The 15,096-nt window shown below is 41.7% G+C and overlaps 1 protein-coding gene across 3 annotated transcripts in view; it reads left to right on the top strand.

Moving 5' to 3' along the window:
* DGKI (diacylglycerol kinase iota) overlaps positions 1–15,096 on the top strand; it is a 249,460-nt gene that overhangs the window by 203,692 nt on the left and 30,672 nt on the right. For all 3 annotated transcript variants that reach the window (XM_090287561.1, XM_090287559.1, XM_090287560.1), the window contains one exon: positions 5,634–5,659. In XM_090287561.1, the coding sequence (XP_090143687.1) occupies positions 5,634–5,659 (26 nt within the window). The remainder of the gene's footprint in view (positions 1–5,633; positions 5,660–15,096) is intronic.

Below are 15,096 nucleotides of genomic sequence, written 5' to 3'. Positions count from 1 at the left end.
GGAAACACAAACAAAGAGAGGATTGTACCGTTGATGGGGATTCTCTGTGCTAAGGGATTTCAGTTCTATTTTCCTAGTTCGAGATGCTTGGGGAATAGAAGAATGGTGGTAAAGATGTCAGATGTCACCTAGATCTGGGATCTCGCTATTTCTTGCTCAGGCCCTCAAAATGATGTTATCGGCTAGACATAGCAGCCCTCTGGGCAGTGCAGATCTTTGGGGGTAACTCAGGGGTAGGAAAGCTATTGCCCAGAGATGGTAACCTATAGCCAGGCTATCAGATCACATTAAACTGTGCTCAGACTTACTTGCCTTCAGTGAAAATTCTTTGTCCATCAACAGGAAATACACTGAACGGGTGTGGCATCATGGCTTCATGGTAAACCAGAGGAGCAATAAAGATGGTGTTCCTGCAGCAGTGGTGTGGACTCTTAAAGCACACCTGGACATCAGTTTCCTTTGGGCCATTTCTCAGGAGTTTATTAAAAGATAACCGGCAGTCATGGTTCAGGCAGGAGGCAGAATCCAACCTCAGGTCTGAATGTCCCTGGTGGGAGGCTGTTCTACGTAAAGATTGGATCCCACCAAGTGTGCGACAGGTGATGAGCTAAGCCCAGGGATGGCTCAGGGCTGTGGTCCAGAGAGGGAAAAAGGAGTAGAAGAAGAATGACAAAAGAGAGAAGGCAAGAACATTTAGAGTCGATTTAAAGCTAGAGACCGGAGGCTTCTCTTTCTCTCCCTAAGGAGGAAGGATGCTTGCCCCATGCTTGTAGGAAACGGTGCTTTGGCTGTCGTCCTCACCCAAAAGCTGGAGGACAAAGAGGAAAGGCAGGCGTAAGGGGAAGATTAATAGAAGAGGGAGTCACTCGCAATGCGCTTGCTTCTTTGTTCCCCAGTGGGGACTTCACAGCCAAGGAACAATTGATTTGTGGTATGCCAAGCAAGTGGGGGGAGAGCACAGCCTCTCACTGTTGTAAAAGCATTCCTGCTTTGTTTTCTCTCTCATTCCATGGTGGTAACCGGGAAGTGAAGGGGCCCTGGCTCCTCCAGCCACAGTTTTAGGGAAGCGCTCCATTGCTGAGTATTTTCAGAATACGGATCTCTATTCTTGTCCAGTTCAGACTCGGAGCTTCACCTGTCCTATGCGTTTGTTCTCAGCTCACCTCCATGAGCCTCCTCCCCACCAGGTGATGGTTGATAGATGCTGGATAGTGACCTATGTGTGTTAGAGACACTGGAAGAGAGATCGATGTTCATTTGTGGGGCGGTTCTTTGCAGAAGATAACTGACCTATGTACACGGGTCCCCAATAGTCACCTAATTTACCCTTCATCTTTAGGAAAGATGATCTAAAATGGATAGTCTATTGACCTCCTATCTCTCCCCAAGGAAAGAACTGATACAGACATACCGAGGAGGACCAAGTAGGAAAGACGTGGATGCTATTGAATTAAAGCCAAGGAATGAAAACAGAAGAAAAATACTATATAGAGGCTAAAAAAAAAAAATGTAGAGTTGGGACAGTATTATTCAAATTAAAAAGATATTGTGTGAGGATGAGTTTGCAGGTTTAGAGAATTCATTCATCTTGCCAAGAAATGTGTGCACCTAAAATGTATTGCTGGGCATTATAGCACATTGTCAAGGCTGAACTAGTCACGATGCCCACCATCTCAGTTCCAGTCTTGTTGATTAAAAACAATAAAACATCAGACGAAGTGTCATGCTTCTTAAAGACTCTTTTGCCTTCCTAAATATAATACTCTTTTGCTCTCCCATATTACTACTTTGCTGGTAGAAAACTGGGCACATACTTCAATGTCCTTAAGCCTCATAATTGATCCGCCCAAAAGATTAGAAGGTTTGAAGGGCAATGTGCCGATGAAAGGCAATCTAAGTAACTACCTTTGCGTGTCTTAGAGATTCCTCGTGTTTTAAGTGATGACAACGTCTGTCTAATACAGTAGTCACTGACCAATGTATGGTTTATACTTCATTCCCTCAGATTCTTGATCTCTTCATACATTGATCTTTTAAAAAATGACTCATTCCAAGATGTTATAAATGTGTTTAGGTGGATCATTTCATATTTTCAAACTTTTCCTTGAAAACATCCCTATTCCAGAAGATAACAAACACCCTCCTGGGAACCATGGAGACATTACCTGAAGCTGTCTGCTTTAAACAGACTTCTTTTCTTTTTAAGTTTATTGCTTTACTTTAAGAATTCAAGCAACTTTTGTTTTTGAATATGTAATAAGGTTCAGTCTAAAATAATATTGTAATTTTACTAGTTAAATTATATAATTTCCCATCTAAAAATAATGTCTTATTTTCCTGGAGCCTCCTTCATTTTCAAGTTCCCATGTGCACCCTAGTTTGAGAAGTGTGTTACCTTCATTTAAAAGGAGAGAAAAGGATGAATATTCTACCAAGCAGGGTTATATTTGAAAGCAGACTTTTACCAGCATAATCTTCAAGTCAAACTTTATAGAAAAGTAAATTAAAGTGAACAAAAGCAAAATGCTTCTGCAGAGTTTGAATGAAGGAATAAATCAATGGATTGTTTCTTAATATATTTTAAATTGTTATTCAGCTCCTCTTCATCTTCTTTCCCAGTGCAGCAGTGACACAGAGGAAAAAGCCCTCAAGCTTCTTTGGAACTTTACAAGTTCAAAGACTCTGGATGAACCTTTGTTCATTCTCCGCTCTAGTTTTTTTTCTTTAAGTTTCTGTTCACCGAAGGCTCCATTTCCATCCTTTATTCTTTCTTCCCTTTATATCTTCCTTCATCCTTCCCTTCGTTTTTCCAGTTCTAAATTTCTTGGAAATCTGTTAGCAGTTTTTACCTCCTCCGCTGCATCTTTTGAGTGTGTTCCCAGCCTACGCTCATTCGCATGTCCTTGTCCAGCTTACTTCTTTGGGCATTTTTGTGTGGAAATACCGGTTCCTTTTGGTTTATCACTCGTAGGTGCCTTGGTAGGTTCTGTTTGGAACCACTAGTTGGGATGAAGTGACCTACCTCTTACGTCTTTAGTCCCACCTTGACTCCTTTACATATTAGCCACACTGAGTTACCAAGAACAGGTTATGAAACCGCACGTCTGCACTCCTTTGCCAATGTCTGTTCCTTCTGCCTGACGTGCTTCTTACCTGCTAAGCTTCTACTGGTCTTGCAAAGCCCCATTCAGATGGTTCTTGCTTTCTGAAGCCTCCTTTCCCTCTTTTGGGGGCACAATAGGTCTTTCTTCTATAATTTATATGTTTTGGTCATTACATTTTTGTCACTTAATTGTAATCACTTGCTTACATATTTTTTTCTTCTTCACTAGATTACTAGTTCCTTGAAATTGATATCTTGTTCACCTCTGTACCCCCATCACTTGACACAGGGACCTGGAACTTATTAGGGTCTCAAGTAATAATTTTCATTCAGGTTTTAATCAACACCAATTGAAAGAGTCAGGCCTGAATAAAAATTATTCAGATTTCATAAGGTGGAAGAAAAAAATTGAAATGCAGGGCTTGAGTTTTTGGTTGGGTTGTGTTACTGGGCTGAGCTTAAATGAAATGTAAATAAAAATGTAAGACATACCCCAAAACTGGAACAATGCAAAATAAATAGAAATGTTTTATAGGCTAATAAAAGGCTAGTGATCGGGAAAGATGTGAGGAAGAGAACTTTAAATCCTGGAGGTATTTGAATGTGCGCCATGGTGTAGCCAATGCTCTGTCCAAGATAAAGTGAATAAGTCAACAGCCTGGGACGGAGCCACCAGGCTTCCAGGTGCGGAGGGAAGAAGAGGCCTGCACTTTTTTGCATTCCTTAGCTGTCAGGTGGAGGAAGATTATCTGCTCCTGGGATTCAACCCCTCTGTTTAAAATAAATAAATACTTATATTGCTGATTTCGCAATATTTCTTCCCTCAGCTCTGGAGCTAAGTCTGAAAACCCTTTCATGCCCATTTCCAGGCCTAATGTCTCATGTACATGTCTCAGTCGTATAATTTAGTGACTCGTTACAGCGTGAGGTGAAATACTGAGTGAGGATTGAAATACTCCATATGTCTCGGAATTCCACAAATCCAGGCGTGTGGGAGACATTCCGCACAGAAACTCAACATGACTAATCCCTAGAAAACACTCTGAAATCGATAGTCCCTCCCCACTGCCTGGACATACTGCACAATGCCTCCCTGGGGGACGTGCACGGAGCCATCTGGAATTTTTCAGATTTAATGGTAGTTCTTTGCTTTTGCAGAACAGGCAGCAAAAGCATTGCTGCCCAGGCTCCGCCTGAGATGTCAAGTCATTCATTTTCATGAGTTTTTCTTTGTTCCTGTCGTTCTGTGAGAAATTAATTGCAAACAATCTGAGACACGTTTCTGCTCATTCCCCATCAAAAAAAAAAAACCAAAAACAACACCAGGCGTGAAGACGTTTCCCTGTAGCCAACTCTTTTTTTTTTTTTTAGGCCCTGGGCAGCTTAAGACATTACTTCATCTTATTTCAATGTATGTTTCTCTTTAGACTCACCTTCCAATCTGATTTCACCTCCATTCAACACCCTCTCCTGTCTTTTTCTAAGCACATAGTGGGTATCCCCATTGCCAGCTGCGTTGGGTGGCCACATGTCACCAGCCTGGAGCTCAGGCTCATTCCAAAGGCGCTTCTCTCCCAGCTCGCGTAGGAGTTGGCAGACATATCTTGAAGGGCATTTGAAGGTGACATGCTGACTTTTTTGGAGGAGCCCCAGAATGTGTCTGAGACTGAACACTGATGTGGTGGTGCTCAAATCAATTCAACCAATTGTAATCGGGGCCCACTGTGTTTTAAATAAGATTTGGTCCTAGGTTTCAAGGTGCCCACAGCCTTGTGTGGAAGTCCAGTGTGTGGACCATACGGAACAGGGCATCTGTAAGGAGAGGATAGGTCAGACCACTGCCTGTGGTCACAGCCGATGGTGCAGTGATAGGTTAGGATGGCATTAGGCTCCCTCCCACTGTTCCCTGTGTCCGTCTCCCAGTTTTCTCCCTACAAATCTTGGGACCTTCTGCCCCATTTACATGCAGAAGTTGACTTAAAGGGACCCGCTAGATGGCACTACTGTGTCTTTCTACCTTCCCGCGCCATCGCATAATGGACAGAAACGTTACTGATCAGTAGATAAAGTAAAGCAGTGCGTATCCAACATCCCAAAGTAGCTACAAGTTTCCTTCAATCACCATGCAGCCACTAAACTCTTCTTTTCCCAACTTGGTCATCATTCATCTCTGGAGGCCTGGACGGGGGCACTTAGTGACACTCTGCCACCACAGGGTTTCATCTCTTACCGCATTTCTATGGCTTCTCCTTTTGTGTGTGATAAATCCAGACTTACCTAAGTTCGTGCGGTCCTGGGACACCATGCACTAGACATTTCAGTGACACCTGTCCCTCAACTAATCCAGGTAAGTTTTGGGGGTCATTGATTGGAATATACCATCCAGCCAACACATTACTTATACCATCTTCTCTATTGAATGAACTGAATTTGGGGTACAATTTGTATAAGATTATTCTTGATCATTGTTGTACTTATAATTACCAGTATCATTTACAAAAGATTTATCGTGCTTATTATCTCATTTTAGGTCACCAGTGTCTTCGGAAGATCACGGTAAGAATGTGTCTTACTTATACTAATTCAGGCTTAAAAGTTGAGCTCTGGTCCCTGTATTTCACTGTTAAGAGGGAAGAACTATTTTTTAAAAATGTCTCTAAAATTTTTGCCTTCTGTTTTTTTAGTGTGAAATGTCAAGTGCTTTTAAAAACTTAATTCATCCTAGCTGAATTTAATATCTTGTATTTCTTGGAATATGTCACAAGCCTTTTGGTTGACAAATATTAAAACTTGATGTGTTCTGCCTGATTTCTGTCCCATTGCCAGAAACTTTTTGTGACTTTGGGCTAGCCCTGTAACGCCTCTGAATTACAAATGCTTTTGAAGTGGGGTTTTGTAGTAGATATTCCTAAAAGTCCCTTCCAGTTTGGACCTTGGGGTTTGCACAGGGTGTTATGAGTCAGAAATGAAGCTAATGGGTAAGTGGTATGAATTGTTATCGAGCTGAGGTGAGTTATTTACATTTTAAGAACCAACTGTGTTATTCAGAGGATCCAATGTGTGGTTTTGTCACACGTAACTTTCGGAGTTATTCATTTGTTTAGTCAACCTGCAGAAACGCAAAGTGTCTGCAGCGGGTCACCTGTGCTAGGCAACCGTACTGCACAAATGTGCTGTTGTGCTGTGTAACGCAGGACTCTCCCCCTGAAGGAACTTTAGGGGCCTGGAAGGGAGTGGTGGGGTGACTCATAGCTACTGCGATCCAAGGTGAAATGGGATTGATCTTATAAAAAAGGGATGAACTAGGACTCGAAGAAGACTATTGGCCTTCTCCTCACGCGGTCCCTAATTTAGTGGTCCCTAATTTAGCTAAGGGCACCATTATGCAGCCAGCCAATTAAAAACCAGGAAAGCTGTTTTAAGCTTCCCTCTTAACCGCCTTGTTTCTGCCTCATTACTCCGTGTTTTGTATTTCTCTGACCTCTATTCTCCTTTGCATCCCTGTTACTTTCGCTTAGGGCCTCTCCACGTCTTTCTTGGATTTTTAAAACTGCTTTTTTACCTGGCATTTATGCCTCCAGATTTCTACCTCTGGTTCACTCTATCCCTAGATACCATCAAACTGGTTGTTCTTTAATAAAAGTCTACGCCCATTCCCTGAAGGATGAGATATTTTCAGAAGACCAATAATTGTATCGAGCTTTACAATGTTGTATTTTAACATGAACTAGAAAGTTCTAAATGATGGAATCTTTGTCGTCCTCTACTGTTCCTTGCCTCTTTGAGCATCTCTTCCCTTCTATCCATGCTCTGCATCTAACCACGCAGAACTACATCTGACTTCAGGAACTCACTGTGTGTATCATGTCTTCCTGCTTTTCTGCTTACTGTCCCTTCTGATAGGAAAGTACTCCTGCTTGTTGCCACAGCTGCCATCTGAGACCTTGTCAATCATCACCTCCTCTGACCCACTTACCCCTGCATCAAATATTTCCCTTCTTTCTAGAGGTTAACACATAAATTTGATGTTTGATTTACCTGTCTCCCCTGTTAGACTCTGAGAGTGATATCAGTCCCCATGAGTAGAAAGCATTAGAAAGATTTTTATTAAATGAATGTGTTCAGGAGAGAGCAAGGTAGTTTTGGACAGGTCTGCTCTACTGTCATATAAAATCTCTCCTGATGCTGGAATGAAGTTATAGCATGTTCTGTAAAGAATCATGGGGCAAATCCTGTTTAGACCCAAGCAAGTCAGAATTGGGCAGTCGACCACCTAATGATGACCTAGATTATATGCTATTTTGCTTATTGATGCTGGTATAATAGGTTATTATTATTATTATTTTTTTTTAAATTGTAAAGTCCTTGGGCTTCCAGGTTCAAATGATAATCTAGAAATTTGTGTTTGGTTTGTTTTTTGAACTAAACTTCCCCTTAATGACTTTTTGTTTTTGCCTTCCAATAAATAAGAACTTATCCCCTATTCTAGAAAAAGGGGGCAGGGGGGAATTCTGAATTGCAATTCTATAGTCTACTAGGAATTCTTAAAGCCATGAGCTGTCAGTGAGCATATGTTGGTGTCTGGGAAGTTCTGAAAGGTTACTGCCACCAGAAAGACTTACTCAGTATTAATAGCACTACTTCAGATTTGATTATTTTAAGCACTGGTATATATGATTTTTAAAAATTGTCCAAACTAAAAGGCATTTGTATTTTCCTGGCTTCAAAAAATGTACTACAGGTTCATGCCTCTTAGTTTGAGTCTGCCACTTTCCAAAACTATTCAAATATGTAATGTAAATTTATAATACCAATTTATCTCATCGTAGCTAATTTTTTGTAATCTTTTAGCCCATGTAGCCTTAGAAAGTACTCTTATTCCTTTCTTTATCACCAACATTTTTTACTAGCATTTGAAATGTGTTTCCCTATGTTCATACATTTTTGTGTTCATATTTTCTGTGGTTAGGATAAAATCTCTTGAATATCATATCATCAAGCTTACATTTGTACAAAAAACGACACTGCAAAATACTCATACGAGAGATGAGAGATGGCATTTTTCATTTCTCAAACTTATTGGTGGGAAAATTGGGGCACCCTGGGCAAAGGATTGTGAACTTAAAATATAAAGTCTGATTCCTCTGGACTTTCTATTTTATTTGCTTTGCACCAATGATCATACTTCTCTCTAATAAGTGGTCACTTCGACTACCTCTGAAACAGACTTCATTCTCGAGAAAATCTAATTTTCTCAAGTTCTAAAACACTGGCATCTCAATGCCCACGTATTACCTTTTCATAGAAAATATGTTTGAATATTGTGGCTCTGCCATTTACTCTCTCTGGGTTTGTTTCCTTGTCCATAAATCAGGCCTATTCATATCCACCCTGCCCACATCATTGGATTGTTGTGAGCTCAGATGGGAACTCCCCTGCGAAATCACTTCCCAATTTGTTACAAAGCGCCCCAAACATAATGCTGCTGTTGTCACAGCAGTGGGCAAGGAGGAGTGTTCACTAACTATGCTTGCTCAGCATTGGTACTGCCTTTGCAAAGTTAAAAAGATGTGCTGGGTGAGGGTCGGGGGTGGAGGTGGTGGTGGTAGAAAACTGTTTCCTTCAACGTTATTACTAAATATTAAATTTTCATTGGAAGACCTTTCTCATCTGGGTGAAGAGGACTAAAATGGTTACGTTAGCTTGTAGAAACTAGAATCAAGTTTCAGTTTATGATCAGATCTGCGGTCATATAGAGTTGATGATATAGGCATAAATGAAATGGAAAATGTTTCTATGTATATACTAGAGTAGCAGAGTCATTAAAAATACAAGATAAAATTCATCGAGTGCTTATTATGTGCACACACTGTGCTAAAGTGCTTCAACTACATTATTTCTCATTTCGCCTTCCACAAATAACACTGAAGAGTAGATGTTATCCTCTGTGCTCTTGCTGGGGAAACAAGGTCAGCACTCTCAAATAACTTGCTTGTGATCACACAGCTAGTCAGCGGTAGAATTCATTTTCAAACCCAGTTAGTTCTAACACTCCCTCATTTACCCACCATGTCCTCAGAAAACAAAAGAAACGGTGGTCAGCAGTCAAGTGAGTTGATTGAATTATAAAGAAAAGAATAATCCTTTCTAACAAGAGTTTATTTACTACCATGTCAGTCATTTCTTTTTAATGACAAAACAAAACAGAACAAATACAACACGTTGTCCCTCCTGCTGGGAAGGATTTGTCCCCGTAAAAATATATATATATATATATATCAGTGTCACATTCTCTCCTAATTAGTTAACTGAGTGAAACTGAAGCTTCGGGGAAACCTGCCATGCTCCATCCCAGGGGCCACATTACGTTTTAATGTTACATCTGGAAGCTGGAGTCTACTCCTTGTCAGAAGACAGGCTTGGCAGTGATTGATTGCTCTGTCCTTGGAGTTTCCTCTGCATTGAGTGCCTATCACTTCATTGTTCACATCACGCCCGGAGCGACCTCCTATGCCTAGGCTGCTCCGTGGGCTCCCGGGCTCCCACCTCTCAGATTCTGTCCCGTCATCGGGTCCTGCTTATTTCATGGGCCTCCCAGAATGCCTCTGTGCTGCTGCTGCCTGCGCACGTGTGCTGATGAAGGGCCATCCTCAACTCACGTCTGCACTGCGCGCTTACACAATGAAAGGCACGAGTGACCCTCCGGAAAGGAAGTGCCAACAACCTGGTCCCTTCTGAAATGTCCAAAGTAGCATCCCTCTCCTGTCCTGTCTCCTAGCCCTTTTGTCCATAATGGATCTCACGTGATAAGGCGGCTTTTCCGTTGCCCTCGGAGCACAGTGGATGAGGCTGGGAGAAAGGGGCAAATGGAAATGAAATTGTAACAACACAGTCACTAGTGTAGGCGCCCAAGGATGGGTCCCCAGTCCAGCAGGAGCCAGTTTTACTTTGCAGTAGGTCACGCAAGGAAGGACACGCACTGTGGTGAGGCCCAGAGCTCCTTGAATCATCAGTAGCCATGCTGCCCCCTTGGCTCAAACACCATAGATTCATTTTCCTTTTTAATATAAATATATATCATATAATTTTATTATAATAGAAAATATTCATAAAGATAAATAAAAATTTACCAGCGAAGTTTAAATAACCAATCGGAACTACTGTAGACACAGGCTAGGGACTGAACATTTGTAGTAATCTGGACCCCTTGTGTTCATCTTTCTGATTATGTTCTCTTCCCTTTCCCACAGAGATAACTACTATCCTATTTTTATATCTATAACCTGACTATATGTATGCATATTCCAAACATGAATGTATATGTATGTGTGTATATATTTCACATATACATATACCCATGGTTTCTCCTTCCTTATTCACTTACTGTTTTTTGGGGGGCATAGTTTTGCTTATTTTGAACTTTTATAAATTGAACTTTATTGTAAACTCTTCTGTGATTTGCTTTTGTTCAGAATAATAGTATTGTGATTCAGCCTTACGAATATTCTTTTTCCTAACTCCTCCTTGTGTCCTTGTACAAGAATTTCTCCTGAGTTTAAACCTGGGATGGCATAGTTAAGCGGTTGTTTATACACACATTTAACTGATCACATAAAAATTTCTATGATACCTCCTGAGAAATTGAAATTTTTTAAAAGAATAATTAATTTTTGAGTGAAACTAAGTTTGAGTGGCTTAATGGTTTGGGTCCTTGTATTTTAGCAAGATAACTTCAATCACTTCTTTAAAATTATTTGGCATAATATATTCTTATGTACTTAAAAGTTAAAAGGGGGGGGCATTGTTTATTAAAGATAAGTGCCTAGGGTAAGCAGCCTAAATAAAATAAGCCTCTGTTGAGGTCTAGAGAGGTTAAATAATTTCTTTAAAATCACACCAAACTATTACATACTTAACCAACTACTCTAATGATTTCATGTTCACAACAATCCCAGTACTACTATATTTCCATTTTACAGATGGGGAAACTAAGGCACAGACCCTGTAGGTGACTTGTCCAAGGCCATGTGAATAGCTAGTAAGGCTTAAGCTAGGATCAGACTCAGGCAACCCTAGAGCCAGATCCTACTCTTAGCCACTACTCTGTGCTGTCTCCCAACAGTGTTGCTGAGATTTGGGCTCATGTGTAGGAAATCAGTTTGGTTCAGTAGAGACCCCTATTTATCAGGTGGAAATTGATTATCAAAGTGAGGATTTTTTATTTTATATCAGTGAGCAGTACCCTTGGCACAGAAGAATTCAGACATATATTTTTGATCCACTTCTCTTACTCCCATAATTCCTTATTCAAGAAAACAGGGATCTAATTTCTTAGCAATAGCACTCATTCTCAAAATGGTATAATTCTTGGCCTTGACTAGATACCTCAGTCAGTCGGAGCATTGTCCTGATACACCAAGGTTGTGGGTTCCATCCCCGGTCAGGGCACATACATGAATCTACCAATGAATGCATAAATCAGTGGAACAACAAATTGACATGTCTCTCTCTCTGTCACTGTCTCTCTTTCCTCTCTCTCTAAAAAACATCAATAATTTTTTTAAAAAGGTAGAATTCTTGAATGTTAGCTATTTCCTTAAGAAAAATCACAGTAGAAAAACAATTGTGATCAGAATAAGAATTGATTCAGAAGGTTAAATGTTTTTTTTCTTTTATTTTCTATAAGGTAGTAATTAGCAAAATGTGTGGTGTAAACTTGGCTGATGATACACATGGAAACATCTGCAGGGTGTTAACTGCATCACTAGGACACACTTTCCACATGTGTCATCACAATGTGACCCTTTGCATGACTTGGGGCTAGCTAATGCAGAGTCACAAAGTCACTGGAGTAGGGTTTTTTTTTTTTTTTGCTCCATGTTCAGTTTTCCAACTAGGGAATCCCACGTTGGTTTTTAAATTAGATTCAAACATTTTAGTGCTCAGTTTTGAGGCTCTTTTCACCCTGGTGTAGCTCATGTTGCTTTAGTGAATTATTTCTGCTCCCGGCCTGTGGGCTCCTCTCCAAATCCCATCTCCCTTGCCTTGACTCGGCCATACGGTTTATATCAACTCCTTCCGTCTCTCTAGCAGACCACCTTCCTTGTCCTTCGCTCCTGTCCCTCCTCAGTGCTCATTAATTCCTGTGTCTTGGAACCACCTCCGTGGCTTCTAAGGACAAACAATGATGAATTTTCCTGACAACTCAAACGCCCATGATTTCTCCTTCCTTATTCACTGACGTTGTTTTTGGGTGTGCTCCAAACATTTCCCCCCATGGGTGGTGTTGCCATTCTTATTTAACTGTAAGCCCCCTGAATAGAGACGTCGCCCCGTTCTGTGCTGTGCCCTGGCACGGAATTGGTCCCCTCTGTGCAAGCCTCACTGTTATATCTGCTGCAGAATGTGGTGTTGGCAAACAGGAACTTCCAATGCACATCTTTGAATCCCATTGTGGCCTCATTAACGTTGTTCCCTGGTGTAGAAGATAGGTTCGTCCTGGTCCTTTGCCAAAGACATTCAGTCACTCATGTGCTGAAGAGATGGCCTTTTCTGGTGGTCTCCCTGCGTGCTCCCCGGTCACTGTGTGAGAGGGAAGGAGTAAATGGCAGCATTCTTTTCCTTGGCTCGTCTTCTTTCACCAATCCTAGGAAAACAGACAATCACTGCTGATTGAAAAAGCAAAATAAAACAGAACGAGCAAAGAAAAGAAAACAAAAAACCCTGAGCTTTCCAAAACCAGGCTATGTTTCTTCCTCCCAGTCCTGACCCTACTCTTCTCTCTCCTTCCCCTTTATTAACTTTGACTGTTGATTGTAACCACACAATCCTTTGAGCCTTTTTGGCTTTGGAATGCTTTGCTGGCGATAATTATCTAATTATCTTTTGAAGCCTTATTATGGTGTGTGTGTCTGGGAGGAGGGGGGGGTTGCTGCTTACTAAGATTTACTTACAATTTTGCTTTAGATTGGCTTAGGCCTCAGAGAATATTTAAGTGTTTAAAACATTGCAAACTAAGAAAGTAACAGAAAGATGAGAGAAAAGGAGGAAAGAGAACCTCCTGGTTTGCTTTTATCTGGATGGGTTGCAAAGGCCATCACGCAGACGGTGGGTCAGGGATCCCCTAGAGGTGAAACTGTTGGAGATTTCATTTCTATAGAGAAGTCAGTTCTGCTATCGATAAGTGTTTAAAAAGGAAACGGAAAATGTCTGACTTGGTTCCTGTGTAGTTGTCTCTGATAGCAAAAACGGAGAATCCAATTGTGCTTACTTTTTAAAGTTTACTGTGTTTAAGATTTTTACCATAAGAAAGGATGCTACATGGGTATCTTAGTGCCTGTGTAATCAAGAGGCTAAGCAAGTTCCCTGAAGTTATTGTCATACAGTCCTTATGTGAGGATAATTGTGATTCCACTTGTCTGTTTCCTATGCAACTAAAAACCCTAATATCCAATGAAAACCTTTTTCCCAGTGGGATCCACCAAAAGCTTCTTTTAAGGCAAGAACTGGGTAGGCACGGGTAACTGGTCACCCTGAATCCTAAGCATCTCTCCTCATGGTTACTGGATGCCAAGTATTCGATTGTGTTTGTTACTTATTCCGCTGGTTCCTAGAAGGTTGGGCCTGGATCTGCTACTTCTACCTGGATGTTCCAGTATCTCGGAAGCAGGTTTTCCGTGTGTTTTTGTTTGCCCAGACCCTCCCAGCTCCTTAAGCCTGGGCTTCCCTGGACAGAGCTGTGACCACGTTCATCAGTGCAGCTCTTAGCGAACTGGCAAGTCAGCTACATGCTTCCGCTTTTTGCCGGCCTTCTGTGTCAGCCCTTATTTTCTGGGCCGATGTTGGGTGTCCAGAATTTTAGGGTGTGACTTTCTTAGCTTCATATAACATCCCATCTCCCACCCACGTGACCCCACGTAACACCTGGAAGCAGTTATGACTCAGCACTTCCTTTCCCCAGAATTGCAACTTTATTTTCTGCACCTTCCCTCATCAGAGCTAGAAAAGTATGGGGCGTGGAGACAACTATAAAGGGGCCTCCTTCTGGGCTTACCTGGGAAATGTTGGGGAGAGAGGACCTCAGTGCAGTGCCGAATGACACCGGAGTGCGTTCGATGGTCTGGCCCGTCTTTCCCATGCTGGGTTTACATCCTGGCTTTACCACATACTAGCTATGTGGACTTGAACAAATGACTTACCCTCACTAAGCCTCAGTTTGTCATCCTTGAAATGAGGATGATGTCAGTAATAGTACATCTCTAGTAGATTTATTTTGAGGATTGAATTAGACCACACAGGCAAAACATCTAGCTCTATGCCGAGCACTTCCTTCGCTTGCAAAGACACACAGAAGAAAGGGACAGAGCAGAGCAGAGTAGCAGATGTGCAAGAGAGAGCGAGAGAAGCCCTCAATGTCAAATACCCGAAATGGAAATCTATTTTCCTGTTAATAGACCTGATATGTCCTATTTGCATGGACATAGGAGATGATGCAAATTTATTGTTTTCTAAGTTTTCTGGCACTAAATATTTCCTTCAGGTTTCAGCCCAGTGGGCCTAGAGCAACTTGTACCATTCTGGGCAAATGGTCAGGTGAGCTCGAGAGAGCCTTGGTCTTGGAGTGGGGAGAGCTGGTCATCTGCCCTGCCTCTGTCCTTCACAGGCTGGGTGATCCGGGCAGGTCACTTCTCTCAGGCTGAGCTGGCTGACATCTAAGGCCTCTGAGTCAGGAGAGAATACATACTGGGCAATGGGACACGTGAGGAAAACCTCTAAACACCGTCATTGGCTTTGGAAAGGCATTTCAGGGACACCATATCGTGCCCTCTCTGGGGACCATGTTTGGATTCCTGCAGGTGAGTGTCCGTGGATTATTCCCACCTGTGATGAGAGACAGCATGCTACTTCCACACACCCCCACACGCCCGCTCTCTGCAAAGAAAGGAAATTAACTTGGCAAGTGTGTCAATGCCGCAGGCTGCTTTCCCGCTGGT

This window comes from Furipterus horrens, unplaced genomic scaffold, assembly GCF_987537825.1.
Source record: "Furipterus horrens unplaced genomic scaffold, mFurHor1.1.pri manual_scaffold_9, whole genome shotgun sequence".
Classification (NCBI taxonomy): domain Eukaryota; kingdom Metazoa; phylum Chordata; class Mammalia; order Chiroptera; family Furipteridae; genus Furipterus; species Furipterus horrens.
Note: the sequence above shows the minus strand (reverse complement) of the source record. Positions and strands in the feature narration are given on the sequence as shown.